Below are 25,531 nucleotides of genomic sequence, written 5' to 3'. Positions count from 1 at the left end.
CTTCCTTGGCTTTTCAGCAGCCGGGCCCCGATCCCCACGGGGGGGAGGGAGGGCGGGAGGGAGGCCCCTGCTGCGCCCGGCGGGGCCCTCCGTCCGTGGGGTTCCCAGCCGGGCCGGCGCCCACCCGAGGGAGCTGGTCCTGCGACCTTGGCCGGGGGGGGGGAGGGGGGCGGGCTGCCTTGCGCGGGGCTGGACTGGATGGCCCCGGGGTTCCCCTGCCGGCTGCGGGGGCGTGGCCGTGCTCGGGCGCCGGCGCGCGGGCGTGTGGGCGTGGCCTTGGGCTCCTCCCTCCCTCCCTGCCTGCCTGCCTGGCCCGGCCGGGCTTCGAGGGACTTTCCAGGCGCGCTTCCGCCGGGCCCGCCATGGAGTGCGACGCCGCCGCCGCCGCCTTCCCCGCGGTGGGTGAGGGGGGGGGAATTGGGGGTCCCTGGGGGGGAGGGGGGTCCCTGGTTCGCCACCCGCCCTGCCCCGCCCCCCCCGTCGGAAGAGGCGCCCCCCGCGGCCTCTGCCTCTGCCCCCCCCCGCGGCCGGCCCTGAGCCCCCCCTCTCTTCTCCCCCCCCCGTTGGGGCTGCAGGGCCTGGAGGGGCTCGACTACGACGACTTCCAGTTCGGCGCCCCCCTCGCCGACCCCGCGGAGCTCCTCATGGAGACCGGTAAGCGGGGGGAGGGGGAGGGGGAGGGGGTGGGGGTGGGGGTGGGGGAGGGGGGTCCCGGGGGGGGGGTCCTTTGCCCGCCGCCGCCTCTGCCTCTGCCGCCTCTCCTTGCCGCCTCTTGTGTCTCCGCAGCCGACGGGCCCTTCCTCACCATCCTGGAGCAGCCCAAGCAGGTAGGGGCGGGGCCCTTGGGGGGTGGGCGGGGGGGGCTCAGAGGGGGGGGGCCGGCCTGACCTCTCCTCTCCTCTCCTTTCCTCCCCCCCCCCAGCGAGGCTTCCGCTTCCGCTACGGCTGCGAAGGCCCCTCGCACGGCGGGCTGCCCGGAGCGTCCAGCGAGAAGGGCCACAAGACCTTCCCCACCGTCAGGGTGAGCCAGGGGGGGGAGGGGGAGGGAGGGAGGGGGCATGAGGGAGGGAGGGAGGGGGGACCCCCCTCTCTTCCTAATAGCGCTGCTCCCTGGCCGGGGGGGGGGGGGCCTGCCCAGCACCAGTCCTGCCTGGGGGCTCTTTGCCCGGGGGGGGGGGCTTCATGGCTGTGGGCCGTGTGGATCTGGCAAGCTGGGTGCCCTTCTCAGAGAAAGGGGCGAGGCGTGGCATGGTTTCCGCCTTCCGCCTGCACCGCTAAGGCACAGCATGGAGACCCTCAAATAGTGTCCAGCTCGCGAGGGCATCAGGCAAGGAGCCCCTTGTCTCCCTGCGCTGGAGTTACGGGAGGTGGCAGGGGCACTAACAGGCCAGGGCACGCCACGGCATGGCTGGCAGAATACAGGCCTGGAGCGGCTGCCGATGGAGGTTAAAACAAGATGAGATCTGAAAGACCAAAGGCCCGCTGGGTGTCGTGGTCAAGAGAAGCAGACTCTGATCTGGAGAACTGGGTTTGATTCCCCAGTCATCAGCATGAAGTTCTCCTCAAACTTTCTCAGCACCCCCCCTCCATACACACACACACACATTCCTGTTGTGGGGAGAGGAAGGGGGTGTGATTGTAACCCACTTTGAGAGCAGTGACTGAGGTATAAAACCACAATTCTAATGACCACTGGGGAATTAGGCACCTTGAAGGAGGTTAATGGTGAAGAACTGGAAATGGTTCAGAGTGGTCTCTTCCTTGGCTCCATTGTTGGCCAAGAGGGTGGCTCCGGCCAAGAAGTCCGGAGGAGGCTGCAGCTGGAAAGGGCAGCCCTGAAAGACCCTTAAGAGAAAGGAGGTGGGGCTGCTGTAGGATTCCCATTGTGTAGAGATGTGAAAGCTGGACAGTGCAGAAAGTGAGCTCATTTGAAGGGTGGGGTTGGAGGAGAGTTTCATGGATGCCGTGGACGGTCAGAAAGGCAAGTCAGTGGCTCCTTGATCAAATCAAGCTGGAACTCTCCCTAGAACCTGAAAGACTAAGCTGAGGCTGTTGTACTTTGGATGTCTTATGAGAAGACCACGGTCTCTGGAAAGGACTGTTGTGTTAGGGAAAGAGGAAGACCCAACAGGAGAAGGATTGATGAGGAAGCCACGAGGGCCCTCTGTGGGCAAGACCTGAGAGAGGATGAGCGAGTGAACATTTGAGAGGTCCCAGTGAGTCAGAAGCTGCTTGCCAGAGCACAACGCACACATCACACGTGGGGTGGTAAGGCCTCTGCCGCCGAGGTGGCTCAGAAGGCGTGGCTGATGGAGATCAGAACAGTCTGTAGTCCAGCTTCCATAGGAAAACTGAAAATGGTCCCTGTGGCTGGGATTAAAACTTCCGATGGAGGCCGGCTGAGGTCCCAGGGGCCCAGAGGTCAGGAGGCTTGAAATAAAGGTGTGCAACACACAGTGGGCAGAGCAGGAAAGGAAGAGGCTTCCACAGACAGGCAAACAAGGCTAGGCTGGACAAGGCCGGGGACCGAGGCAAGAACACGGGAGGAAACACTGAAGAAACGGCGTGTTCGGGAGGAGTGGAGTGCCATGCAGAAACAGAGAAGGAAATGCTGGGGGGGGGCAGGGGGGTCAGGCCTCAGGGCAGCTGAAGGAAGTTGGACAACCTGAGGAGAGAAGGGATGGTGGCGAAGGGGAGGGGGACTGAGGAGAAAAAGAGCCCTGTGGGTGAATTCTGGGGGATTGCTGTAGCCAAAGCCCTACCTGCTTGTGTTGCTGTGTCTTCTTTTTTGTGCACATTATTGGTGATACTGGAAGCGCTGCATTTTTTGGCAGCGCTGTGGGCCTCATGGGCAGGGAATCAGATGTGTGCTTGAAAAATGGGGGGGGGGAGCAGGCGCAGGAGCATGCAGGGATGCCAGAATTGCACGGGCCGTTGGTTGGCTTTTTCTGCTTGCCAGGTCAAGGCCAGATCCAGTTGGTGATGTCAGAACAGTGGATCACTCTGTCATTTTTATTGCATGTTTTAAACACTGTAAATGCAACATGGACTTCTAGCACACATGAATAATTTCTTGAGAAAGGTAGACAGACAGACAGACAGACAGACTAGGTTGTGATTATGGGAGCCCATTTGACTTCTGAGGCCACTGGAGGCCGCTGTCCGGAGGAAGTGGCTGGATCGTGGAGGGGTTGAGCGGTGTTGAGGGGGCTACAGGGGTGTAGTCTTCTTTCCTACCCGCGAAGAAGCCTTTGGCCTCACCTGGCCCACTTTCTTTGGCAGATTTCTAATTATGTCGGGCAGGCCAAGATAGAAGTGGACCTGGTGACTCACACCGACCCTCCGCAGGTGCACGCCCACAGCCTGGTGGGGAAGCAGTGCAACGAAGCCGGGAACTGTGTGGTGATGGTGGGCCCGAAGGACATGACTGCACAGTAGGTATTGGGGTGGGCTGTAGGTGGGATCTCGACCGACTTCCTCTTTGGGCCAGGCTTCCTCTGAGCGGAACTGAGCAGAGGGACTGCAGCCACTCCCTCAGATGTTGATGTTCCCAGGAACTAGCCTGGCTGCATCAAGGGTAGCATTTTTGGCCCCTTAGGAAGTGCATTTCATCTCCCAGTACAGCTACAAGGCCTTGCCTGAGCCCCTCCTTAGTCACAAGTGGTTTGAGTTGTCAGTCATGATGAGCCAGCAGGAGCCCACTGCCGCAGTCTGGAAGTAGCCTCCGATTGGAGCTGCCTTGACCAGCATCTGGAAGTGGCTTCAGAGCCAGTGGGATGTAGCGGTGAAGAGTGGCCACCTCTTATCTGGGCTTAGGGCTGGGCTTGATTCCCCGCTCCTCCTCCACGAGCATCCACCTGGGTGACCTCGGGCCAGACACAGCCCTGCCAGAAGCTGTTCTGACCAAGTAGTTCTGTCGGAGCTCTCTCAGCCTCATGACCCTCACAGGGTGCCTGTTGTGGGGAGAGGAAGGGAAGGCGAATGGAAGCCGCTTGGAGACTCCTCTGGGCAGTGAAAAGGGGGGCATACAAACCAACTCTTGTTTTAAATTGGGTTTCGAATGTCAAACCATGTTCCGGACCGTGCTGTATATGTGGACATGCCCTCCTTGGTGTTCTGGTTGGGATTGCATTTTAAGAAGGCCACAGAGCATCGCGACCACCCGTCCGTCTTACGTAGAGTGAGGTGTGCTTAAGGGATGCCTGTGCTTGTGCTTCCCAAGGAGGCGGAGTGGGGGACCTGGGCTGCTGGGTGCTGCTTCTGCATGAGCTGGGCCTGCTGGGCACTCCCAACCGCGTGTGTGGCTGGAGGCAGCAGGGCCCCTTGAGCCCCATTGCTGCCCTCGGTAGAGGAAAGAGTCAGGGCTGCGCGAGGGCTGCAGGGCACCCACGCCGCTTTTGGAATGGCCCTTTGCCTCTACCAAAACAACTCCACCGCCAGAGACCACCCCTTCCTCCCACCTCCCTGCCTGTGCAGCCCTTTGTTCCCATTGCTCCATGGGGGAGAGGCTGAGAAACTGTCTGTGGCTGAGACCAGGCTCCAGTTGTGGAGTGCTGGCTCACATGGGTCATTGCCCACCCTTCTTCAGAGAAAGGCAGATCCTAATGCTGGGTGCATGCATGGGAGTGGTCTCAGCTGACCCATGCTCAAGCTCAAAGTGGGTATCCTGCTTGGAGCGGTTGCAGCCCTTTTCAACATTTTGACTGTGGAGGAACCCCTGGAATATTTTCCAGGCTTTGAGGAACCCGGAAGTGGTGACAGGCATGGAAGTAAGATGCAGGACCCAGCCAGTCAGTCGGTTGCTGCTTTACCGTTTCCGTTCTGGAGAGAGGGGCTAGGCCTGTAGATCAACAGGAGAAGCGGGCTCTAGTGACATCCACCCGGGTCAGTGGCGTAACTCTGGGGGAGATCTTGTGCAACCCCAGGGCTCCCCGGGACCCTGCTTAGGAAGCCCTGAGCTGTCAAATTCTGGGGTTCTCACTGCCTGTCCAATCCAGCTGAAAATCCAGCCTGCAGCTGTGGGGAGCTCCACAGAATTATTGGCTGTCATACTACAGCGGGGCTCCTGCCTTCCACTCGTGCCTGTGCTGCGCCTGCTGGCCTTCTGCTACTGCCTCGTGTCCCTTGCTGCACTCAGCCGCCCTCCAGCCAAGCGATCTTGCTTCTTTTGTGTAGAACGGTGCTGAGCCCTCGTTCCCTGGGAGCTCCCATGCGGGTCTGTCTGTGACCTTCCTGTATCCTTTGGTCACAACTTAGATTTGGAAGAGAAAGTGAGCCTCAGGTGGGTCAGTAGTGGATGGCCCCGTGGTGGCATCTGCTCTTGTCTCTTCAGTAGTCTGTTTTCTTGAATGTGTTGAGTCTCCACAGCCCTGGCCTGCAGTGGGGAAGTAGCTGCCCATCCTGGTGCTTTGTGTCTTGTGTTCAAATGCTGTGCGGATGTGTCCTTTCTCAGATTTAATAACCTGGGTGTGCTTCACGTGACAAAGAAAAACATGATGGAGATCATCAAGGAAAAGCTGAACAAGCAGAAGATGTGGAACAGGACACAACCGCTGACAGGTGACCTAGAGCTGGGAAGGGGAGTGTGATGGGGGGTGTGGTCAAGGAGAAGGTCATGGCCCTGGGGCCGAGCTGCGCAAGGCTTATTCTATTTTATTTTGTATACTGCCCTCTCGTTTGGCTCAGGGCAGTTTACATAGAACCAGGTAGAACCCAGGGTACATAGAACATGGGAACATAGGAGTGGGTACCATACAATTCAGCAATATGCTGAATAGAACAACAGTACAACCGTGTTTTCAAAAATATTTCAAAAACTGGTAGTAACAACCCGTTAACTAAGAATCCCATAGGTTGTTTGGTTCAGTTTCTGGGGAGGGGTTTAGGGGGCCTGGTGGATGACGTTGGTATGGTTGCCCTCAGCCAAATGCCTGCCGGAAGATCTCCATTTTGCAGGCCCTGCGGAACTGTGCTAACTCCGGCAAGGCTAGGCTTGCTTTGAGTGAGTGGCAGAAGTCCAGTCTAGAGGTGACCATCACACGGGTCACTGTGGCTAGATGTTCTGGGCCAAGTAGGATGCTAGAACTTTGGCTTGGCCTAGATGGTAGGAAGCCAGCCACGCTGCTGTTGTGACCTGGGCCTCCGTAGAGAGGGAGGCATTGAAGATCATGCCCAGGTCCCTGGCAAAGTGAGCCACTGATAGTTGTACTCCGTCCAGGGTGGGCAGTTGCACTTCCTCACTTGAACACTTCCTGCCCAGCCACAGGACCTCTGTCTTTGAAGGGTTGAGCTTCAGACCACTCTGCTTGAGCCATTTCCTCACTGCTTCCAGGCAGCTGGTGAATGTTTCTGTGGGAGAGTCAGGGTGGCCACCCATCAGGAGGAAGAGCTGGGTGTCATCTGCATGTTGATGACAATCGAGCCCAAATCCCTGCACCAGCTGACCTAGAGTGTGCATTAAGATGTTAAACAGGATGGGAGATGGGGGAGAGGCTGCATCCCACCCCTGCCCCCCCCTTTGGTAGGTTACTTACCACACAAATAGGATTGTACCACTTCAGGTTGAAGATACTTGACAGCAGTTTATACAGGGAAGGGGGGATTCGGAGGAAGACGCAGAAAGCAGCCAGGTAAATGAAAAAAGCAGACAATACAAGGCTATGGAGCATGTGCAAAGTACCATTTTCTTATCCCTAAAGTGAGGAGGCCTTCCTAGCCAGCCGATAAACCATAGGGCAGGTGAGAACCCCCCCCCCCCCCCGGAAGATTGCCTCAGCTTTTCCAGCCTCTGTGGGTAGATGTGGCTGATAAAGGGACACAGGGTCAGTGCAGATATGGAGCCGGTCAGACTGGCCTGAAGGCTGCCACTGGCCCTCTGGTTTGCAGGACTTTGCAAGCTATTGGGAGGAGGCCTAGCTGTCTCTCTTGCTTGCAGAAGTCCTCTTGTCTCTTGCTAGAAGCACATTTTGAGCCGTGAGCACGCCAGCACCTCCCCTCACCCACCAACCAAGTTGGCGTCCATAGGAGAGTTGCATTCTCTTAGCCACACTCCCCATCTCTCCACAGGTTGCTTGGAAAAGGGAAGCATCAGGCTCCCAGCAGGCAGTTTTATCAAGGGACGTTCTCTGAGGCCAGTGGCTCAGCCAGAAATGGTTCTCCCTTGGCACTGACCAGTGTCCGGGGGAAAGAGGATGGTCAAGTGCGGCCCTTGAGAAGAGGGAGCATGACCTGAAGCAAGTGCGAAGGGCCCCCTTCCATGGGTTCACAGCTGTCTAGGGCTGGGTTTCCATGGGTTACACTGCTGCTTAGCTCAGTCCTGACCGTAGCCCCCAGGGATGTGGGGGGCTGGGCTGGGCTCCCAGTGTCCCTGTGCCACCTTTCCTCACCGCAGCGTGACGTCTGGTTTGGCAGAATCAGAGCTGGGAGCGATTGAGCAGGAGGCCAAGGAGCTGAAGAAAACTATGGACCTGAGCATCGTCCGCCTGCGCTTCAGTGCCTACCTTCGTGACAGCAGCGGAGACTTCTCGCTTGCCTTGAAGCCCGTGATCTCTGACCCCATCCATGACAGCAGTGAGTGTAAATCGGCAGCCCGCCCAGTCACTTGCTGGCAGTTCTGTCCTCTTCTTTAAGGGAACTTGGTTGGCTAGAGGATAAACAGCTTTAAAAGGGGGTTGATAGGCCTGTCCTCCCTGAATTCTTCAGTGGCTAGTAGCCACGATGCCTGAGGGGAATTCCACATTCAGAGGCACTAGTCCTCTAAATCCCAGAGCCAGAAGGCAATATCAGGCCTCTGTGGCCTGTGGTTGGGCATCTGGAGGAAGTGGTTGGCTACTCTGTGAACCAAGTAATCTCCAGATGAATCCGTGTGCTTACACTCAACAGTTTTATGAGGGAAACCTCTTAACTGGGGTGTACCAATTTCCAACAGGAGACAAGTATCTTGTTTCATCAGAACTTCATCAGTGCATAAGGTAATAATCTATGGAGGAAACAGGATCATGCACTGATGAAGTGCTGATGAAACAAGTGCAATTAATTGGGACTTGTCTCCTATTGGAAATTGGCACGCTCCTGTTAAGAGGTTTCCCTCATTAAACTGTTGATTCAACCTGTGATTATTTGCTACATTCTATGTACTCCTTTTTGTTGGTCGCTGCATGAGACAAGAGGCAGGACTAGATGGATTGTTGGTCTGATCAGGGCTCTGCTGATTTTATTATGAGATTCTATGGCTGTAGAAGCCAAATCGTACAATTCATGGAGGTCCCGTGACAAATCATGAGGAGGAGATGGGGTGACTGTGGAGTCCCTGCCCAGCTCAGTGCTGCTCGTGAGGTCCTGCAATTAGCTAAACAGCCTCCTGGTTAGCAGGTACCAAGGGTGACCATCTGAAGCTGACCCCTCAGCAGTTGGGCTGGACATGAACTGGAAAAAGCCATCTTGTCCCAACCCCTGCTAAATGCGGGATCAGCCTCAAGCATCCAGGAGAAGGATCTGGCCAGCTGCTGTTTGCATGGGCTCCCTTGGGTATGGAGGGCAGCATTAAAAATGTTTTGAACGAAACCTGCCAAGAAATGCCCACTGGTGCTTCAAAAGGACAATTTCCCCCCTCTGGGCTGGGGAGAGAGGGGAGGGGCCACTAAGCCTCAATTCACCTTCCCTTTCACATGTTGACTGGCCTGGCCAGGAAGCAAGTACTTGATGTGTGGGGGGGGGGGGGGGTGGAGGGGGGAGCTTCTTCCAGGATTCCTAGGTGGGAAGCTTCCTGTGAGAGGGGATGGGAAAGTATATATGAGTAGTAATCAAGCCCGCTGTACTCACAATACAGCGGGCGCTAGATAACGATCTCGCGGCCGGCGAGTTGGCAGACCGCCGGCATGCGGGACATGGCGGCCTGACGCGTCAGAGGCGCTTTGCGCCTCTCGCTGCATCAGGCCGCTGGCAAGGGAGCAACTGCGAGCCGCGCTGTGCGCGGTTTGCAATTGCTCCCTTGGCGGCGGGGCGGCAATCGGAGAGGCCAATTGGCAGGCGCTTTGTGCTTTGTGCCTGCCGATTGGCCCCGCTGGTCTGTCCAGTGGAAGGGGCCAATCGGCACCCTTCCTCATCCCGGACAGAGCCCGCCCAAACTCCTCCCCTTACGCCCTTACGGCTTTATTTAGTCCGCGGCGCCCATGGCGCCGTGGGCAGGGTTTAAGATGTTGATCAAGGGATGGAAAGTTCTCTGTCGTGGGCTCATCATCAGACTAGGAGCAAGCTGGGAGAAGAGGTGAGCAGCCATCTTGGGCATGTGGATAATGCAATGAGACTTTGAGAACTGCTTAAGCAAAGGGGCCTGTTCTGTATTAGCATCAGAGAGGGTGTGTTTTAAGCAGAGGGACAGAGGGATTGCATTTCACCCAGTTTCTTTTGTCTCTTTTGCTTTACTCTGTGCTGTAATAAAGGTGCTTTTTAAATCCAGTTCTTTTAATAAATCCATTATAAATTGGAATTGAGCCATGGTTCTCTGATCCACATAGTGTTCCCCCGCCTCAGAAATGCTAGCCCAGTGCAAAGGGAAGACCCAGAGGGGTATCCCCTTGTAGTGATTCATCCCCATAGTGCCCACAAGCTGTGTGAAAGGGGCAGCAAGGGGTCCTGGCTCTCCCAGCTGTGACCCTGTACTTTAACCAGGTGGTGGCAGGGAGTGTTGTTACCCAGAGTCCCTTGTGCCACCCTTATGGCTGGAGTGGGCAACCAGTGGGAACAGGGAGTGGATACGGCAGCAAGGCCTGCAAAGCACAAGTGGGCCACAAGTGGGTCCCAAAGCCAGTGGCATCTTCACACACGTGTCTGACTGGGATTGCGGCCGGCCAGGGCAGCCTCAGAAGGTTCGGCTTCCTTACTCTGAAGCCGCCGCAGGGTCCGGGTGTCTGGCGCGACTGCGCATCCTGTCTGCCAGGACCTTCAGCAGGGCCACTGCTGTGCTTCATGGACCCCTGGAATTGGAAGGGGCCATCCAGGCCATCTAGTCCCACCCCCTGCTCAAGGCAGGACCAGCCTGAAGCATCCAGGAGAAGCATCTGCTCATCCTCTGCTTGAAGACGGCCAGTGCCGTCTTCCTTGGGAGAAGGCCATGTTTGGGTTTTTTAGTTTCTAATGGGGAAGCTGAGCGCTTACTTGAGTTAGCAGATTGTTTCCTTTGGTTTTGCAAAGAGCAAGAGCTGAGCAACGTTCCTGGCCAGGGGTCTGTGTCAATCTGGTTCTGTGGGGATATGTGGCCACAGCCATGCCAGCTCTCCCTACTTGGCTTTGGCCGCTGGGGCTTGGAGGATCTCCACACCTGTGCTTGAGACAAGGACAAAGGCTCCCCCTGGGGGGGGGTTGTCTTGAGATTGGCAGCCGTCTCCCCCCTCTGGGCCTTGTTCTGTAGAGTCTCCTGGAGCTTCCAACCTGAAGATCTCCCGGATGGACAAGACGGCCGGCTCTGTGCGAGGTGGAGATGAAGTCTACTTGTTGTGCGACAAGGTCCAGAAAGGTCAGTGCTGCCCTGTTCTCTTTAGCAGGCTGCTGGGAGGTTTCTCAGGCCACGTGCCCCTCCCTCTGCTGGGAGAGCTTGGGGCTTCAGGCATCGGGATGGGGGGGGGCAAAGACTGACCTGGATGTGTTGCCAACTGTGTCTCTTCTTAGACTCCTGCCTCCTTTCGCCTCTATACCAAATACATGCCTTCCCTCTCTCGGGGTCCTTCAAGACCAGCTTGCTGGCCGTGCGGGACTTTGCATTGGGGCTGGAAAGTGAGTGAGTGGGTTTGGAGTGAGGTGTCAGGAGGACAGGCCCTCGGGAAGCACTTTTGAAGGAAGCAGCTGGCTCTGATTCTCTGGAGGATCTGGACAAGGCTTGCTTTCGGAGGGGGAGAGGCAGGAGAGAGAGCCCGAAAAGGCGTTGAAGGACAGGGAAGGACATGGAGAGCCGGGGCTGGCAGAGAGGGGCGTGAGGAATGCAGAGAGGTGGAAGAGGGCTGCTAGGCTGGCAGGCAGGCAGAGCCTGGGGTGACCCTTGGGAAATGGACAGTGCTGCAAGTTTGGGGGACCAGTGCTGATATTCTTGCAACCAGTGACTTCCTTGCTTCCCTAGATGATATTGAGGTGCGGTTTTATGAAGATGACGAGAATGGCTGGCAGGCCTTTGGGGATTTCTCCCCCACAGATGTGCACAAACAGGTACAGTGTCTAATTGGGCCTGTGGTACCCGCCCTGAGCCAACTGGGAAGGGTGGGTTATAAACATAAAGTTGTTGTGGTTGTGATGATTGTTACGGAGGACATCCACAAAAGCACAGGGGCAAATCGCGGGCCCAAAACTCGCGGCACAGGGCTGGCTCCTGAGAGCTCTGGGTCCCCATTGACGGTGAGCCATCGGTGGGCCTCCCGGTGGCGGATGCTGAGGGGGGCCCGTGGCTGGGATTCGGCTCCCAAACGGCCCCGCCGAATGGGGCTGGATTCCCCCGAGGGGGAATACCTTTCAGAGCACTGCCCTGACGAGGAGGGCGGCTTGATGGCGGGCCCTGCGAAGGAGGGAGGGAGGGAGGGAGGGAGGGCTGGCGGCCTGGCCTGGCCTGGCCTGGCTTGGCCCGGGCGGTGGTGCTACGGTTGGCTCGTGCCGGTCGCCCTGGGGCTCTGGCTGCCTGGGGCATTCCTCGGCTCTGCTTCTGACCCTGCAGTACGCCATTGTATTCCGCACCCCGCCCTACCACAAGAGCAAGATCGACCGCCCGGTCACGGTGTTCCTGCAGCTCAAGCGCAAGCGAGGGGGGGACGTGAGCGACTCTAAGCAGTTCACCTACTACCCAGTAGTGGAAGGTAGGAGGCCCCTCGGGGGGGGGGGTGAGGGGGGTTTGCTCTTGCCAGAGGGCCTGCTGGGGCCTAACCGTGATGACCCTCTTCCCATGTGTCTGACTGCAGATAAGGAAGAAGTGGAAAGGAAGCGGAAGAAGACGCTGCCCCAGTTCCCCCAGCACTTTGGGGGTGGGGCCCCCATGGGAGGGGCCGGCGGCGGTGCTGGGGGCTATGGCTCCGGAGGAGGTGAGCGTGCCCTTTCCCAGCCACGGCTCTCAACGGCGCCTTGCTGCTAAGCGGGATGGCTGCGGGAGACGGTGGGGAAATCCCAGCAGCGAAAGCTTCTTTCCAGCCACGGGGCTCCAAGTTCTGGTGGTTGCTGAAGGAGAGCCTGAGGCTGTTGGGAGTTCTGGGGGGCAGAATTCCTGCCAGGGCAGCCTCTGTCTTGGCGCTGGGCTTGTGGAGGGTCATTGTTCTCAGCCCCCTTTTCAGAAATGGAAATTCCACCGTCTTGACATTTCGTGAGCGAAACAAAGTAATGCCCAGTGGCCTTGCTGGGATCAGGAAGGAATCTTCCTCTAGGCCAGATTGGCCCAAGGAGCCTGGAGGTGTCTTGCCTTCCTGCAGGCCTAGAGGAGGAGTCACTGCCAGTGCAGTGGGTGGAGGGAGAGTTGAGAATTTCCAGCGCTGGGCAGGGGGTTGGACTAGAAGGCCCTTGGGGATCCCTTCCCGTCCATGTTTCTACTGAGTAAAAGATTTGGGGAGGTGGCAGAAACACTCCTAGCAAATAGTCCTTATTCAACTATGGGTGGAAATGTTTTACAGCACTGAATTGTAGCTTCCCTGCTTCTCTAGGCTCTTGGCTCTGCACGAAGCCGCAGCTCATGAGCCACAGAGACCTTTGCCACAGCGGCCTGTGCATGGCTCTTCTGAGGCGCACCTCCCTTCTGTGTGAATGGCTCTCCTGTGGGTTACTTCTTTAAAAACCACCCCCCAAGCTCTGCAGTGACACTTTGCGTCCTGCGCACGTCCATATCTGCAGGGGGAGGGGGCCTCTTTTCTAGCCAACTGTCCATCCTTGGGCTTTCTTGAGGCTCCGAGACTTCTCTGAGGGCTCGACTTAATCCCTTTTGCCAGCTGATCCGAGGCAGAAGCTCATTGCTCTGGCCTCACCTGGTTCCGAGCAGCTGGGGTGTGAAGCATTCTGGGTGTTCACAGGTCAGTTCTTGAAGCGCTCCTCAGGTGGGGGGGGGGTGGCAGAGGCCTTGGCTTGCATGGCTGCTCCTGCTCACTCCCCGTCTGAAACGTGCCTTGGGGCCATCCCTCTTCCCTGCCTCTTTGCTCCCCCAAGAGCATTGTCATGAGAATGTGTTTCCCCCTCTGTATCCTTCACTTGGAAGATGGGGGGGGAGGGTCATTAAATTACCTTCCTTGATTCTGTTGATGGCTGTGAGAACTAACCCAGGATGAAGGGAAGAGTGGGCCTGGGCCCCATCCCTCCTAGGCAGCTTGTTGTTGTTAGGTGCGAAGTCGTGTCTGACCCATCGCGACCCCATGGACAATGATCCTCCAGGCCTTCCTGTCCTCTACCATTCCCCGGAGTCCATTTAAGTTTGCACCTACTGCTTCAGTGTCTCCATCCAGCCACCTCATTCTCTGTCGTCCCCTTCTTCTTTGGCCCTCGATCGCTCCCAGCTTTAGGCTCTTCTCCAGGGAGTCCTTCCTTCTCATGAGGTGGCCAAAGTATTTGAGTTTCAGGATCTGGCCTTCTAAGTAGCAGTCCGGGCTGATCTCCTCTAGGACTGACCGGTTTGCAGTCCAAGGGACTCGCAAGAGTCTTCTCCAGCACCAGAGTTCAAAAGCCTCAATCCTTTGATGCTCGGCCTTCCTTATGGTCCAACTTTCACAGCCATACATTGCAGCTGGGAATACCGTAGCCTTGACTAGATGCACTTTAGTTGGCAGGGTGATGTCTCTGCTTTTTAGGCTGCTGTCTAGATTTGCCATAGCTTTCCTTCCCAGGAGCAAGCGTCTTTTAAATTCTTTGCTGCAGTCCCCATCTGCAGTGATCTTGGAGCCCAGGAAAATAAAACCTGTCGCTACCTCCATTTCTTCCCCATCTAATTGCCAGGAATTGAGAGGGCCGGATGCCATGATCTTTGTTTTCTTGATGTTGAGTTTCAAGCCAACTTTTGCACTCTCCTCCTTCACCCGCATCAACAGGCTCTTTAGTTCCTCTTCACTTTCTGCCATTAGAGTGGTATCATCTGCATATCTGAGGTTGTTGATATTTCTCCCTGCAATCTTGATTCCAATTTGTGACTCCTCTAATCCCGCATTTCTCATGATGTGCTCCGCATACAAGTTAAATAGGTAAGGTGACAGTATACAGCCTTGCCGAACTCCTTTCTCAATTTTGAACCAATCAGTGATTCCATGTTCAGTTCTCACTGTTGCTTCTTGACCTGCATATAAATTTCTCAAGAGACAAATAAGATGCTCTGGTATTCCCATCTCTTTAAGAACTTGCCACAATTTGTTGTGCTCCACACAATCAAAGGCTTTAGCATAGTCAATGAAGCAGAAGTAGACGTTCTTCTGGTACTCCCTAGCTTTCTCCATGATCCAGCGTATGTTGGCAATTTGATCTCTAGTTCCTCTGCCTCTTCGAAATCCTGCCTGTACTTCTGGAAGTTCTCGGTCCACATATTGCTGGAGCCTAGCTTGTAGGATTTTGAGCATAACTTTGCTAGCATGAGAAATTAGTGCAATGGTGCGGTAGTTTGAACATTCTTTGGCATTGCCCTTCTTTGGGATTGGAATGTAAACTGACCTTTTCCAATCCTGTGGCCATTGTTGAGTTTTCCAAATTTGCTGGCATATTGAGTGTAGCACTTTTACTGCATCGTCCTTTAAGATTTTGAATAGTTCAACTGGAATGCTGTCACCACCACTAGGCAGCTACCCCTGACTTTGTGGCTTGACCAACTCATCATTTGGAAACTAGGCTCAGACTCTCTCATCCGTTTTGTCTTGCCTGGTTCATATGTCGATATATCCCCCCTCCCCCTCCCATTGCCAGCTGTGAAAACAGCTGCTTCCTCTCTTCTTCCCATATCACTTGGTCATCTGCACAGGCAAGTCGACATATGCACCCGCTCACAGGTGTAGTTTCCTTTCAACATCCTAAGTTATTAGCTTCAGTCTCTTTTGAATGTTGCTTGTGTCTTCGGTATGTATCGGTAGCACTTATTGTTGTTGTTATATTTATTATTATTATAACTGGCTCGCAGCGGTTAACACAATGGATGCATCCACACAATTTAAAATCCCCATAAAACAATTAAAGCAGTTTACATGTATGGCAAATGGCGGCAGCCTCCTATAACCCTCCTCCGGCCATCGGTCAGCAGAGATGAAATAGCAACTGAAGCCGAACATCAGACAGTTTAGACACTAAGTTCATTTTAACAGGAGATGTCCTTCCTAACCAAGAAATTAAAAAAAATTTCCCATCTCTAAATGTCTTAAGTTATTTCTTTTTTTGTTTTTAGGTTTTCAGATAATGTTCCTTGTCCAATGTGTCTTTTTGGAGTTTTAAATTCAAACCCAACTATTTGATTGGTTTCTAACTGATACATCCCACTGATTTTTGCATGTGCTCTTTCTCTTCCTTCGTCATGGTTAACATTATCTTAGTCTTGTTTTTGTTAACTTTATATAGTCCAAATCTACACATTTAATTCATTACACATTTGATTTAATTATGGGATTAGTGACTGAAATAACCATGATATCAACATAACTTTACAATTTGTTTTTATCATCCCTATTATTTATTCTGATAATATTTTCATATTTTCTTATTCTGATGGCTAAAATTTCCAAACTGAAAATAAGCAATAGGGGTGAAATTGGGCATCCTTGTCAAGTTCCTTTTTTAATTTCAGTATTTCTGATAAAGATCCATTTTAAAAAATTCTCTCCACATTATAGATGCGTTACAGCTTTCATCATGAATTTCCAAGAAACTCTCAAATGCTTTTCCAGTATCTAGCTATTGTCTTTTCACCTTTTTTCTTCGAATGTTCAATTCCATTTGAAACGTACCTGAAGCATCTTTCATCTCTCTCCATGGAACGATCATGTCTAATTTTCATGTGTGGCATCTAAATTCACCTTCTCAGTCTTTTGGCAGTTATCATTGTGAAAATGTTATAATCCACATTCAGAAGCAACATTGGTCTGTCCACTTGTGGGAACGGTGGATGCCGCCCTTATGAATCCAAGTAATATCTGCTTCTTGCCAAGTCTGGGGTAACTCCTGCATCTCTCGCATTTCATTCATAACAATAGGTAAGGAGGGAGTCAGAATTTCTTCCAAAGATTTACAATGTATTGCAGTTAAGCCATCTGGTCCAGGAGTTTTCTCTTGCTTAGGTTCGTCAATAGAACAGTTTATTTCTTCTGTTGTTATTTTTTTGTTTAGGTTTTTCTATTTTCAGATGAGAACTCCATCACAGGTGTCTCTTTTATTTAGTTTAGCAGTCTTTCTTGTTCTATAGAATCTGCTTTGGATAAATGCCTGAAAAAATGGTCCCCTTCTATTTGTATCTTTATCTGTATAAACAGGTTGCTGACCATTTCTTATTCCTGGGATCCTTCTGTTTTCATTTTTCTTAAAGAATATGCCAACTATCTGCCCAGCTTGTTCACATTTTCAAAATGTCTTTGCTTCAAATATTGCCTACTGAATTTTGTTTTGCAAAATTCTCCTTTTTTTGTCTCCTTCTATCTTAAAAAACCACACCACTAACCTGCCCCTCCCCCCCAACACTGTTTTGACTTCCTTGACTGCTTCACCATGTGAATGCTCTTTTGGGGGATTTCTCTGTGCCTTTTGTAATAAGACCAGCGAGGTGAGCCTCTCCTTTGCATTGCCCGTTTTCAGCTAGCAGGTGGGGGAGAATTGTAAGTGAACTTTGTGACTTGCAGAAGGACTCTGCTAAGGCCTGTAGCCACACAACTGTTGCTCCTCAAACTCATGGGCAAGGTGTGTGCTTAGAAAGGAAGCTGCTCCTTCTCTGGCACGATCATGCTGATTTGGGAGCCACGATCAAGAGAAGATGTAGGATGAAAGTATTCACACAACTTGGGGTGGTTTGCTTAATTTCCACTTAAGCAAAAGGAAGATCACTAAGGTGGTCCTTGAACATAGTGCTGTTCTCTTGGAGCAGCTGCAGCGTCTCTGGCGAATGTAAGCTGCTAATTGAGAGTTCCCTTCACATCTCTCAGGGCAAAGGAATGGTCAGCAGGAGTAGAGGGGAGCCATTTCTGGAGCTGGACCACCCATAGACACCAGCTTTGTGGTGCTTCGAGTCTCCTGAGGCCTGAATGAGCTTCTAATGCAGCAGTGCTTGACTTCAGTCGGCAGCGAGCTAAATGCATCCATGGGTGTGGCGAGGGGGTGAAATGTGCAAATTGGGCCTTTGGACACCCACTGGCTGCGATGGGGACTCTCTAGTTGCCCTTAGCAACTAGGTGAGAGATGAATGAGAGTCCTCCAGGGGTGGTCCATTGAGTGGGTGGGGAGGGTGGTGTTTTTTCTCCACCGGGAAGGGATAACTCTTCTATGTGTTCTGCTGGGATTTTATAGTGGGTTTTTTACAATGTAGCTGCCAAGAAGCCAGAGTTCTGGGTGTGGCAGACTAATAAACAAAATCACTTGAGAAATTGCCTTGACTGGAGGCGTTATTTGGTTTTGCCAAAACATTTCCGTTTTGTGCAGCTTTACAGTGGCCCAGAGTAGTTTTAAGAACCAGCCTTCCCATTGTTACTTTCCCACCACCCCTGCTTTAATCCGATGCTTCCTTCAAGGAGCGTAGGCTGGCATGCACAATCTCCTCCTCACAACAATCCTATGAGGTAGGTTTGGTAAAGAGGAAGTGAGCAACTCCAGATTGGGTGTTGGGCCTGGGTGGTGATTGGAACACGGATTCCTGCAGCCCTCGTTGGATATTCTCCACTCTTGCTCCCACTGCGGCCGTCTGTCAGACTTTCCCCTTGACTCACAGGCTGATAGAGATGTCTGTGTTTTTGTTGTGCCTCCTCTAGCTGGGAATCCTTGGCTTGCGCCTGGATACAGTCCCTATAACAACAGTGTCTACCTTTCTGGCACCCAACCTGTGGGGGGCTACCAAGGAGGAAGAGGCATCCCGATGCCCAGAACTGACGGGCAGGACGAGACTGAGCTCCACTCCTCGGGAGACAGAAACCGGCTCAGTGTGGAGGAAAAGAGCTCCCTGGAACAGCTGCAGTGGGGTATGTGTGGGCAGGTGGCCAGCCTGTGTGTGCGAGGGGTCCCAGCTCTGGGTTGTGCAGCTGAGAGCCCAGTTGTTCGCCCCCTTCCCTCATGAAGCCCCATCTCCTGACTCAATTCCAGTGTTGGGCATGCCTGCCTGCTTCCTACTCAGTTCTCTAGATCTCAGTGCCACTGCAGTGGCAGCCAGAAATGTCACACAGGCTTGCATCCTTGCCTCTCCATCAGGGGATGCTTGAGTGTGAAGTTGTGTGCTCCCGTGTCGCAGGCCAGCCCAGCAGGCATGGCTGGCAGGTGAGCCTCAGGACTGGGTCTCTTTTAGCAACAGGGACATGCAGTCTAGTTCTTGGAAGGAATTTGCTTGGGGAAACCAGATGAAATTACTTCTTGTTGCCCACAAGCTGTATTCAAATGGTGAGATTGGATCCAGAGGTCCTGCCCAAGCAGAAGGAGCCCATCTGCTACTTTGTCAATTGTAATTCATTATCCGTCTTGTTCTGTGGGGCTGCACAAGTGCAGGCTGGCTGCAGAAGACTTTTCACCAAAGCTCCTAAAGACCCCTCGGAACTCCGCATGCCCACTCCTCCCGGGGAGACTTCCGTACGTTTTTTGGACCATTTGTCCACATCCAACTCGACGCTTATCACCCATGATTCCTGGGTTAGGGTTTGTGGAGTTTCCTCACCTGGTTATGGGCTCCCGGGCCTCAGATAATTTGTTCCCAGAGTTACCCTGCCAGACCCAAGGTCTACTGGAGAAGGGTGCTTTAGAGGAGGCTCCCCAGGGTCTTGGGGACTTGGGTTTTCTCCAAACAGTTAGGGTCTGTGTCCTTTCCGTGAAGGTGGCCGTTATGTTCGCCAGGCGTGTTGGGAGCTCGCGGCTTTCTGTGCAGGCCTGCCTCGAATGCAGTTTTTTCCAGGAAAGGTGGTCCTGTGCCCCTCAAGGGACTTCCTTCCCAAGATGGTTTCTCTGTTCCACGGTGATCAGGAGATCCTCCTCCCTGTTTTCTACCCTAACGCTTCCTCAGACTTGGAGCGTTCCCTTCACTCCCTGAATGCAAAGAGGGCCCTGCATTAATGTTTGGACAGGACACGGGCTTCCAGGAAGTCAAGAGCTTCATTTATCTGCTCTTGGGGCCTGAAGGAAGGGGAATCTGCCGCGAGGGGTCCATCACCCAATGGGTTGTTTCGGCAATCAGGTCCGCTTACACCGCGGCGGTTGTATCACGCCCCCTATAGGAGCTTTACTGAAGAGTATTCCAGGGCCGGCCTGCTCCTGCACAGTCCTAGCGTGTGTGTCTGCACACAAGGCGTCAATGGACAACGGTTGCAGGTGAAGGCACATTGAAATCACCCCCTGGATTGGTGAAGGGGCGGGTAAAATTGGGGCTGCTGTAGGCTGCAGGTGTCTGTGTGTGTGCTGGAGGGCGGGGGGGGGGGGGATGTCCAGGTCTTCCCTCAAGCTCTAGGAGGCTTATGGTGTAGTAGAACTGAAATATCCAGCAGCAGAGAGCCCAGTTCCCCCACGTGTACTTTAGGATGGCAGAGGTGCTGTCCAGAGGCCTCCGTTCCGCACAGAAGTAGATGAAGGACAGTCTGGTCAAGCGATGATGAACTGGGGCAATGAAGAGGGCTGACCCCCAGAGCCTGGGGAGCCAGAGGGCCCCGTGGAGGGAGAGCAGCCTTGTGTTGAGGCCGCTGTGCCAGGGGGGGTGGGGGTGCCTGTTTCTGACGCCCGTGCCCATTGTGTCCTCCTCTGCCAGCTCCGGACTGCAGCCCGTGGATGCTGCTGCTGGCTCGGCGCAGTGCCCGGGCACTTCTGGATTATGCGGTCACTGCGGACCCCCGGCTGCTGCTGGCCGTGCAGAGGCACCTTGCGGCTTCTCAGGATGAGAACGGAGACACGTGAGTCTGCTGCGGGGATGGGAGCTGCAGCCTCGGTCGGCTGACTCGGCCTCCCGCTGAAGCCAGGCCCGCTGCTGCTCCTCCTCTGGGGAGGGGGGCCCCGCTCCTCGCCCCACGGCCGGCCTCTCTGTCTCCGCAGGCCGCTGCACTTATCCGTCATCCATGAGCAGGCGGCTGTGGCCGGGCAGCTGGTCCAGGTCGCCGTCAGCATTCCCCACCAGCGGATCATCAATATCGCCAACCGCTTGCAGCAGGTGAGTGGCCACGATCCCAGGGGGCGGCCGCTGTTGTCCGAAGTGCGGCCCGGTGGGAGCCAAGCGGTGTGTGTTGGCCAGGGGCTTCCTGGGCCCTTCGGTCCATTCCCTTCGCGATGGTCTTCCCCAGAGCCTCCCTCGGCCTGTCCTCCGGAGCGGCTGCAGTGCTGCTGGAGCGCCCGGTCATCAGCTCCCCTCTTTCCCCGGGTGCTTCTTTGCTGCGTCGTGTTTCCGGAGTGTCCCGGCTCCCTCGCATCAGCTTGGCTGTCGCATCTGCCCCTTGGGAGCCCCCAGAGCACCCCACGGATTCCAGAGGGGCCTTTTCTGGGGGTTGGGGGGGTGCTGGTGGGCGTTCGTTTAGTAGAACATTCTTCACCCAGTGTCCCTCCTGGTTCAAGGTGGCTGACAAGGATCAGCCTCGCGCCCCCTTTGAATGCCCCGGGAAGCCAGCGGTGGGCCCTGCCCTTTAGGAATGGCTGCCCGGGGGGGGGGGGGGGGGCGATGAGTGTGGGCCGCGGGGGTCTTGCAGGGCTGGAAGAGTCAGCCCCGATGCCTGGGTTTGGGCCTGGGAAGCGGTGCCAGTGTTCCAGTTAGCCTGCTCCAGCAGCCGCTGGGGGGCCCTCCAGGGTAGGCTGCAGTAATCCCACCGCGCGGCTGCAGAAGTGTGGCTCGGGGCCTCTTGGAGCTGCAGGCTGCTACTTATCTCCCTGCAGACGCCTTTGCACTTGGCTGTGATCACCCAGCAGCCGAGGCTGGCCGCCTACTTGCTGCAGGCAGGAGCAGACCCCACCTTGCTGGACCGTTTTGGGAACTCCGTGGTGCACCTGGCTCTGCAGGCGGGGGACCAGGAAATGTTGAGGACCCTTTTCTGCCACGTGGACCCCCACCTCCTCCTTCGTCTCCTGGAATCGCCAAACTACTCTGGTGAGTAAAGAGAATTGTGGGGCCGGTCCTGTTTGTGGGCCACATGCAAGGCAAAAAGCAGCTGGAGCCGGCAGAAGAGTTTTTGGGGGCTGCGGTTCTGCTGTGCAGAGAGGGGAGCGCAACTGGTAGTCCCTCCATGCCTCTCAGGCCTCCTACCTGTGCACCTGGCCGTGAAGTCCAAGAGCCCGGCCTGCCTGGAGCTGCTGGTGGAGAAGGGAGCTGACGTGAACGCAGCAGAGCGGCACAGCGGCCGGACCCCTTTGCACCTGGCGGTGGAGATGGATGATCTGAACCTGGCCTCCCACTTGTTGAAGAAGGTGGGTCCAGCTTACCAGCCCGGGGGTGGGAGGGGGGGTCTTTGGGGAGGCCCTGCGGGTTCCCTCTGCCGGCCCAACCATCAGGAGGCTCCAGCATCCCCATAAGGAAGTCACGGATTTCTGTGAGGCCCTGAGGGTGTGTGTGTGTTTGTGTTGGGGGGGATGCAGAAGAGAAGTGACTCCAGTTTGGTACGTCATTTACTCCTGCGTGGGGCCTCCATTCCGTCCGTCTGTCCGTCCGTCCGTCGTGCCGCCTGGAGTTGTGGTGTTCAGGCCCCCTGGGTGCCATTTGGGAGCTCCAGCCGTTTCTCCTCAGAAGGGTCCTGAATTCCCCTCAAGTGCCTTGCCTGCCCTTCACCTGCTGTTGTTTTTTTCTTCCAAGCTGGGGGCCGACGTGAATGCCCGGACGTCTGCCGGGAACAGCCCTCTCCACTTGGCTGCGGGGAAGGGCTCCCCAACCCTCACAAAGCTGCTCATCAAAGCAGGTAGAGTGTTGCTTTTGGGGCTGGGGTGCCATCGCAGCTCCCGGCGAGGAGGCTCCGGGGTATTCCTGCAGGGGGGGGGGGCTGAGCCCCTCGGCATCTGGCTGGCTGGCTGGAGGTGGGGGGGGGGTAGTCCTGAAGCAAGCTGCTGCCTTCTTCCACCCGTCCAGCAGCGCAGTTGATCTTGGCTTTGGGGGAACTCTTTATGCAGAGCAAAACTGATTCTTGTCCAACCTCAGTTGGGGCTGTATATTCCATCCTTCAGATTTGCTTTTATTGCGGCCGATTTGGATAAGTCGTCCTCTGCCTTGTGCCCCCCCTCCCCCCAGTGCAGGTGGAATGTCCAGACCTGTGGAGAAGAGGAGCCCCGGGGGTGGGGGTGGGGGGCGGTGGGGTGGGGGCCCCTCCAGACTCCAGGGCCAGAAGCGGCTCTTCTTGTTTGCATCAGGAAATGTGTGAAGTCAGTTCATGGTTCCACTGAAGTGCAGACCAGTCTTTTGGCTCTCTTAATGTTCTTGTGCCTCGTTGGAAGCCGTGCTGCCGCTGAGCTGCCTGTCCCTGCCTCCCCAGGGGCGGACATCGCGTGTGAGAACGACGAACCTGTCCTGGCCCCCCCTTCTGACCCAAGCAGTGAGGAGGAGGAGGAGGAGGAGGAGGAGGAGGAGGAGTGGATCATGGAGCTGGGGGAGTCGTGTTGGGGCACGCCAGCAGCAGTGGACGGGCGCCGCGGGTGCTGGGGCAGCAAAGGGCCTGTTGGCCAGCAGGGCTGGGGACACACCCCGCTGGACTTGACTCGCAGCCAGAAGGTAGGCCCTTGGCCTCAGAGGTCTTTTGGCAGCATCCCGTTGCAAGGTCCTGTGAACACACGCGGTGACGGTGGCACCCCGTGGCTCTTGGCTTGCCCACCTGCACTGCAGTTGAATGGGGGGGGGGGGGGCTTGGGTTCCCACATTGGCTGCAGGCGCATGAGGAGGAGACTCCTTCCAGCGGTGTGGCCCTTTGGGGAGCACTTGAGGCCAGTAAGACTCCTTTCCCTCCAGGTGAGGGATATTTTGCTGGATGCCTCATTACGAAGCCCTGGAAAGGAGCAGGACGCCACTTCTCCAAACCCCGGTGAGCGAGGGGGCTGGGCTGGGCTGGGCTGGGCAAGGGCCGGCTCCTCTTTGCCTCTGCCCAGGCTGGAGGGCAGTATGCTTTGGGGAGCAGGGGCTGGGGACTGCAGGGGTTGGGGCTGGTCTCACCTCCCCCTCTCCTCTGCAGCAGGGAGCCTCCTGGCCCTGGACAGCGGCAGCCTCCGGCTCCTGGAGCAGCTCCTGCAGCGGGACAGACCCGGGGCTGACTGGTGCGAGTTGGCCAGGAGGCTGGGCCTTTGCAGCCTGGTGGAAACCTACAAGGGCACCGTTTCCCCCAGCAGGAGACTCTTGGAAAGCTATGAGGTCAGCACCCCCCTCCCCCTCCCCCTCCCGTTCTGCTCCCTTCTCCTCTTGCGAGGGGCTTCTGACGCCTTCTGGCCATGTCTCTGTGCAGCTGGCAGGGGGCAGCCTTCGAGGCCTGCTCGACGCCCTCCACTCCATGGGGCTGGCTGAGGAGGTGAGGCTGCTGGGAAGGCCGGAGACATCGGTCAAGTTGCAGAGTGCAGGTAATGCTGTGGAAGGGGCAGGGAGGGAGGGAGGGAGGCTCCAGGGGGCTGGACGGGGCTCATGACATTCCCTGGCCCTCTGCAGAACTCAAGGAAGACAGTGCTTACGGGAGCCAGTCGGTCGAGGAGGAGGAGGAGGAGGAGGATCCCGCTGCCTCGCCTGCCAGGCCGAAGCCTGTCCCTTCTGTGGACGCGCCCCCTCCATTGCGACGCAGCCAGCGGGAGCAGGTGCACTGACGCCAGGGGAGCAGGAGGCTCCGCCGGACCAGCGGGGGAGGGACGATGCCACTGCCTTGACGGGCCAGGGCTCCCGCTTGGCGGCTCAGCATAGGCCCTACAGAGGCCAGCTCTGCTTGAAGGGCCCTTGGCCTGCCAAAGGAGGGGGGGAGGGGGCCCTGCAGCTGCAGATCCAGCATGTCTTCCCTTGGCCGGGAGATGCCCGAACCTGCTGCTCCGGGATTGGCTGCTGTTGGCAGGCTCCGCCCTGTGCTCCTTCCGTGCCTCTTCCATGGTTTGTCATGCAGCAGAAGTGCCTTCCTGGGCTGCAGTCCGATCCTGCGGGTGCCTTCCGTGTCCTGCCGATTCGAGGGCCTTCTGCTTGGGAACTGAGGCGACGTGTCCTCTGGGACAAACCGTGGCTGGGGGGCAGAATTCTCCGGCCGTTGTGCAAAATCCGGCCTTCTGGGCTGTTCCCTTCAGTGCAAAGTTACCCGCGATGCCTGTGGCTGTTGGGGAGGGGATTCCTCACTTGTGAGGGGCAACATGTCCTCTCTGGGGCGGGGTCTTGTGTCCCGCTGGGTCCATGCTCGCCGGCTCCAGAGGGAATAATGGAGGACAGGAAAGCTGGGAATGGGCACCTCTTCCCAGCCACCACTTTTAGACCAGAAAAGCCAAGCTTGGGGATGACGGCCAAAAACTCCCAGTTCTGTGCTCAAAAAGCATCCCGGTTAGGATTGGAATAAACAATGGACATCTTTTTAAAAATGCTGCTGTTCTGCTCCATGAGGACCACGCGGGGTGTTTTCGGGAGGGAGGGGGGGGGGAACGCAGGGAGCCATAGGAGGCCGAGTCAGGAGGGGACAACGAAAAGCTGTAAGCTGGGGGGTTTCGTGCCGACAGGCGTCTGAAACCAGTCGTGGGTGGGGGGAAAGTGGCCGGTCCTGCTGGGGCCACAGTGGGCTCTGAAATGGGTGCAGCTTTCCAAAGGTGGTTTTTGTCAAGGTTGTGTCGGCCTCTTAGAAAGGAGGTGCGGTTGATACGAGGAGGGTCCAAAGTGCACCCAGAGGGATGCTGGGAGATGTAGGCAACTGTTGCTTGGCCCTGGCTAGAGGAAGGGTGAGAAACCCAGGCTCTTGGGCCTGGCCTGTCACCCTCTTCCTGTCCCTCTGGCATCTCCTCTTTAGGCAACCAGAATAAGGACAGTCCTGTCAAGGTCACTTCTAGAGAAGAGGGCCCAGGCCTGCGGGGGAGGGGGGAGGAAGCAAGAGACAGGTGGCTGTTATTCCTCTGAGCCAGTCCAGAGAGGCAACCACATGGCCGGCTGAAAGATCGAAATGGCGTCCCCCACCCCACGAAACAGACACTTCTCCCAGGCCGGCCCTGTGGTTGCCCATCTGCTAGAAGAAGGGGAAGTTTAGCCCTTCTCATGCAGGCAGGCTGTATCCACTTGGATAAAGATAGGAAAGGCAGGCTGGACCTCCAGCTGTCCAAACAGCCGTCTCTTCTCCTTTTATATGTGAGTCAGATTGGAAATGCTAAGGACTGTGTTCGGGGCAGTAGCCTACACTCCAACTCCGGGGGGGGGGGGGGACCGATGTCCCTGATTCGCTGACCCCAGCCTCCACCATTTCCCTCAGGTCCCCTGAATAGAAGTTAACCCCAC

The 25,531-nt window shown here is 56.0% G+C and overlaps 1 protein-coding gene across 3 annotated transcripts; it reads left to right on the top strand.

The window, feature by feature from the left end:
- The first annotated feature begins 248 nt into the window (after positions 1-248).
- NFKB2 (nuclear factor kappa B subunit 2) lies at positions 249-24,633 on the top strand. Of its 3 annotated transcripts, none has more exons than XM_077351132.1 (22): positions 249-398; positions 576-654; positions 787-827; positions 923-1,021; positions 3,283-3,434; positions 5,453-5,559; positions 7,411-7,569; positions 10,409-10,513; positions 11,111-11,196; positions 11,696-11,834; positions 11,937-12,056; positions 17,925-18,131; positions 19,892-20,033; positions 20,173-20,287; positions 21,001-21,211; positions 21,359-21,528; positions 21,911-22,013; positions 22,581-22,816; positions 23,051-23,123; positions 23,274-23,446; positions 23,538-23,649; positions 23,735-24,633. In XM_077351132.1, the coding sequence occupies exons 1-22, from the start codon at positions 363-365 to the stop codon at positions 23,884-23,886; spliced, it is 2,817 nt and encodes a 938-aa protein (XP_077207247.1). In that variant the 5' UTR covers positions 249-362; the 3' UTR covers positions 23,887-24,633. The 3 variants fall into 3 exon arrangements, with proteins under 3 accessions (XP_077207247.1, XP_077207246.1, XP_077207248.1); XM_077351131.1 differs by having other exon boundaries at positions 23,271-23,446; XM_077351133.1 differs by lacking the exons at positions 249-398; positions 576-654; positions 787-827; positions 923-1,021; positions 3,283-3,434 and adding an exon at positions 5,176-5,281 and having other exon boundaries at positions 23,271-23,446.
- The last annotated feature ends 898 nt before the right edge of the window (positions 24,634-25,531 follow it).

The sequence above is a fragment of the Paroedura picta genome, chromosome 8 (assembly GCF_049243985.1).
Source record: "Paroedura picta isolate Pp20150507F chromosome 8, Ppicta_v3.0, whole genome shotgun sequence".
Taxonomy (NCBI): domain Eukaryota; kingdom Metazoa; phylum Chordata; class Lepidosauria; order Squamata; family Gekkonidae; genus Paroedura; species Paroedura picta.
Note: the sequence above shows the minus strand (reverse complement) of the source record. Positions and strands in the feature narration are given on the sequence as shown.

Bases quoted from the DNA above. Each gene is read 5' to 3' on its own strand.
- NFKB2 (XM_077351131.1), top strand. From the start codon at position 363: ATGGAGTGCGACGCCGCCGCCGCCGCCTTCCCCGCG. The intron at 5,560-7,410 runs GTGACCTAGAGC...CTGGTTTGGCAG, and splicing joins CAGGACACAACCGCTGACAG to AATCAGAGCTGGGAGCGATT. The intron at 11,197-11,695 runs GTACAGTGTCTA...CTGACCCTGCAG, and splicing joins CCACAGATGTGCACAAACAG to TACGCCATTGTATTCCGCAC.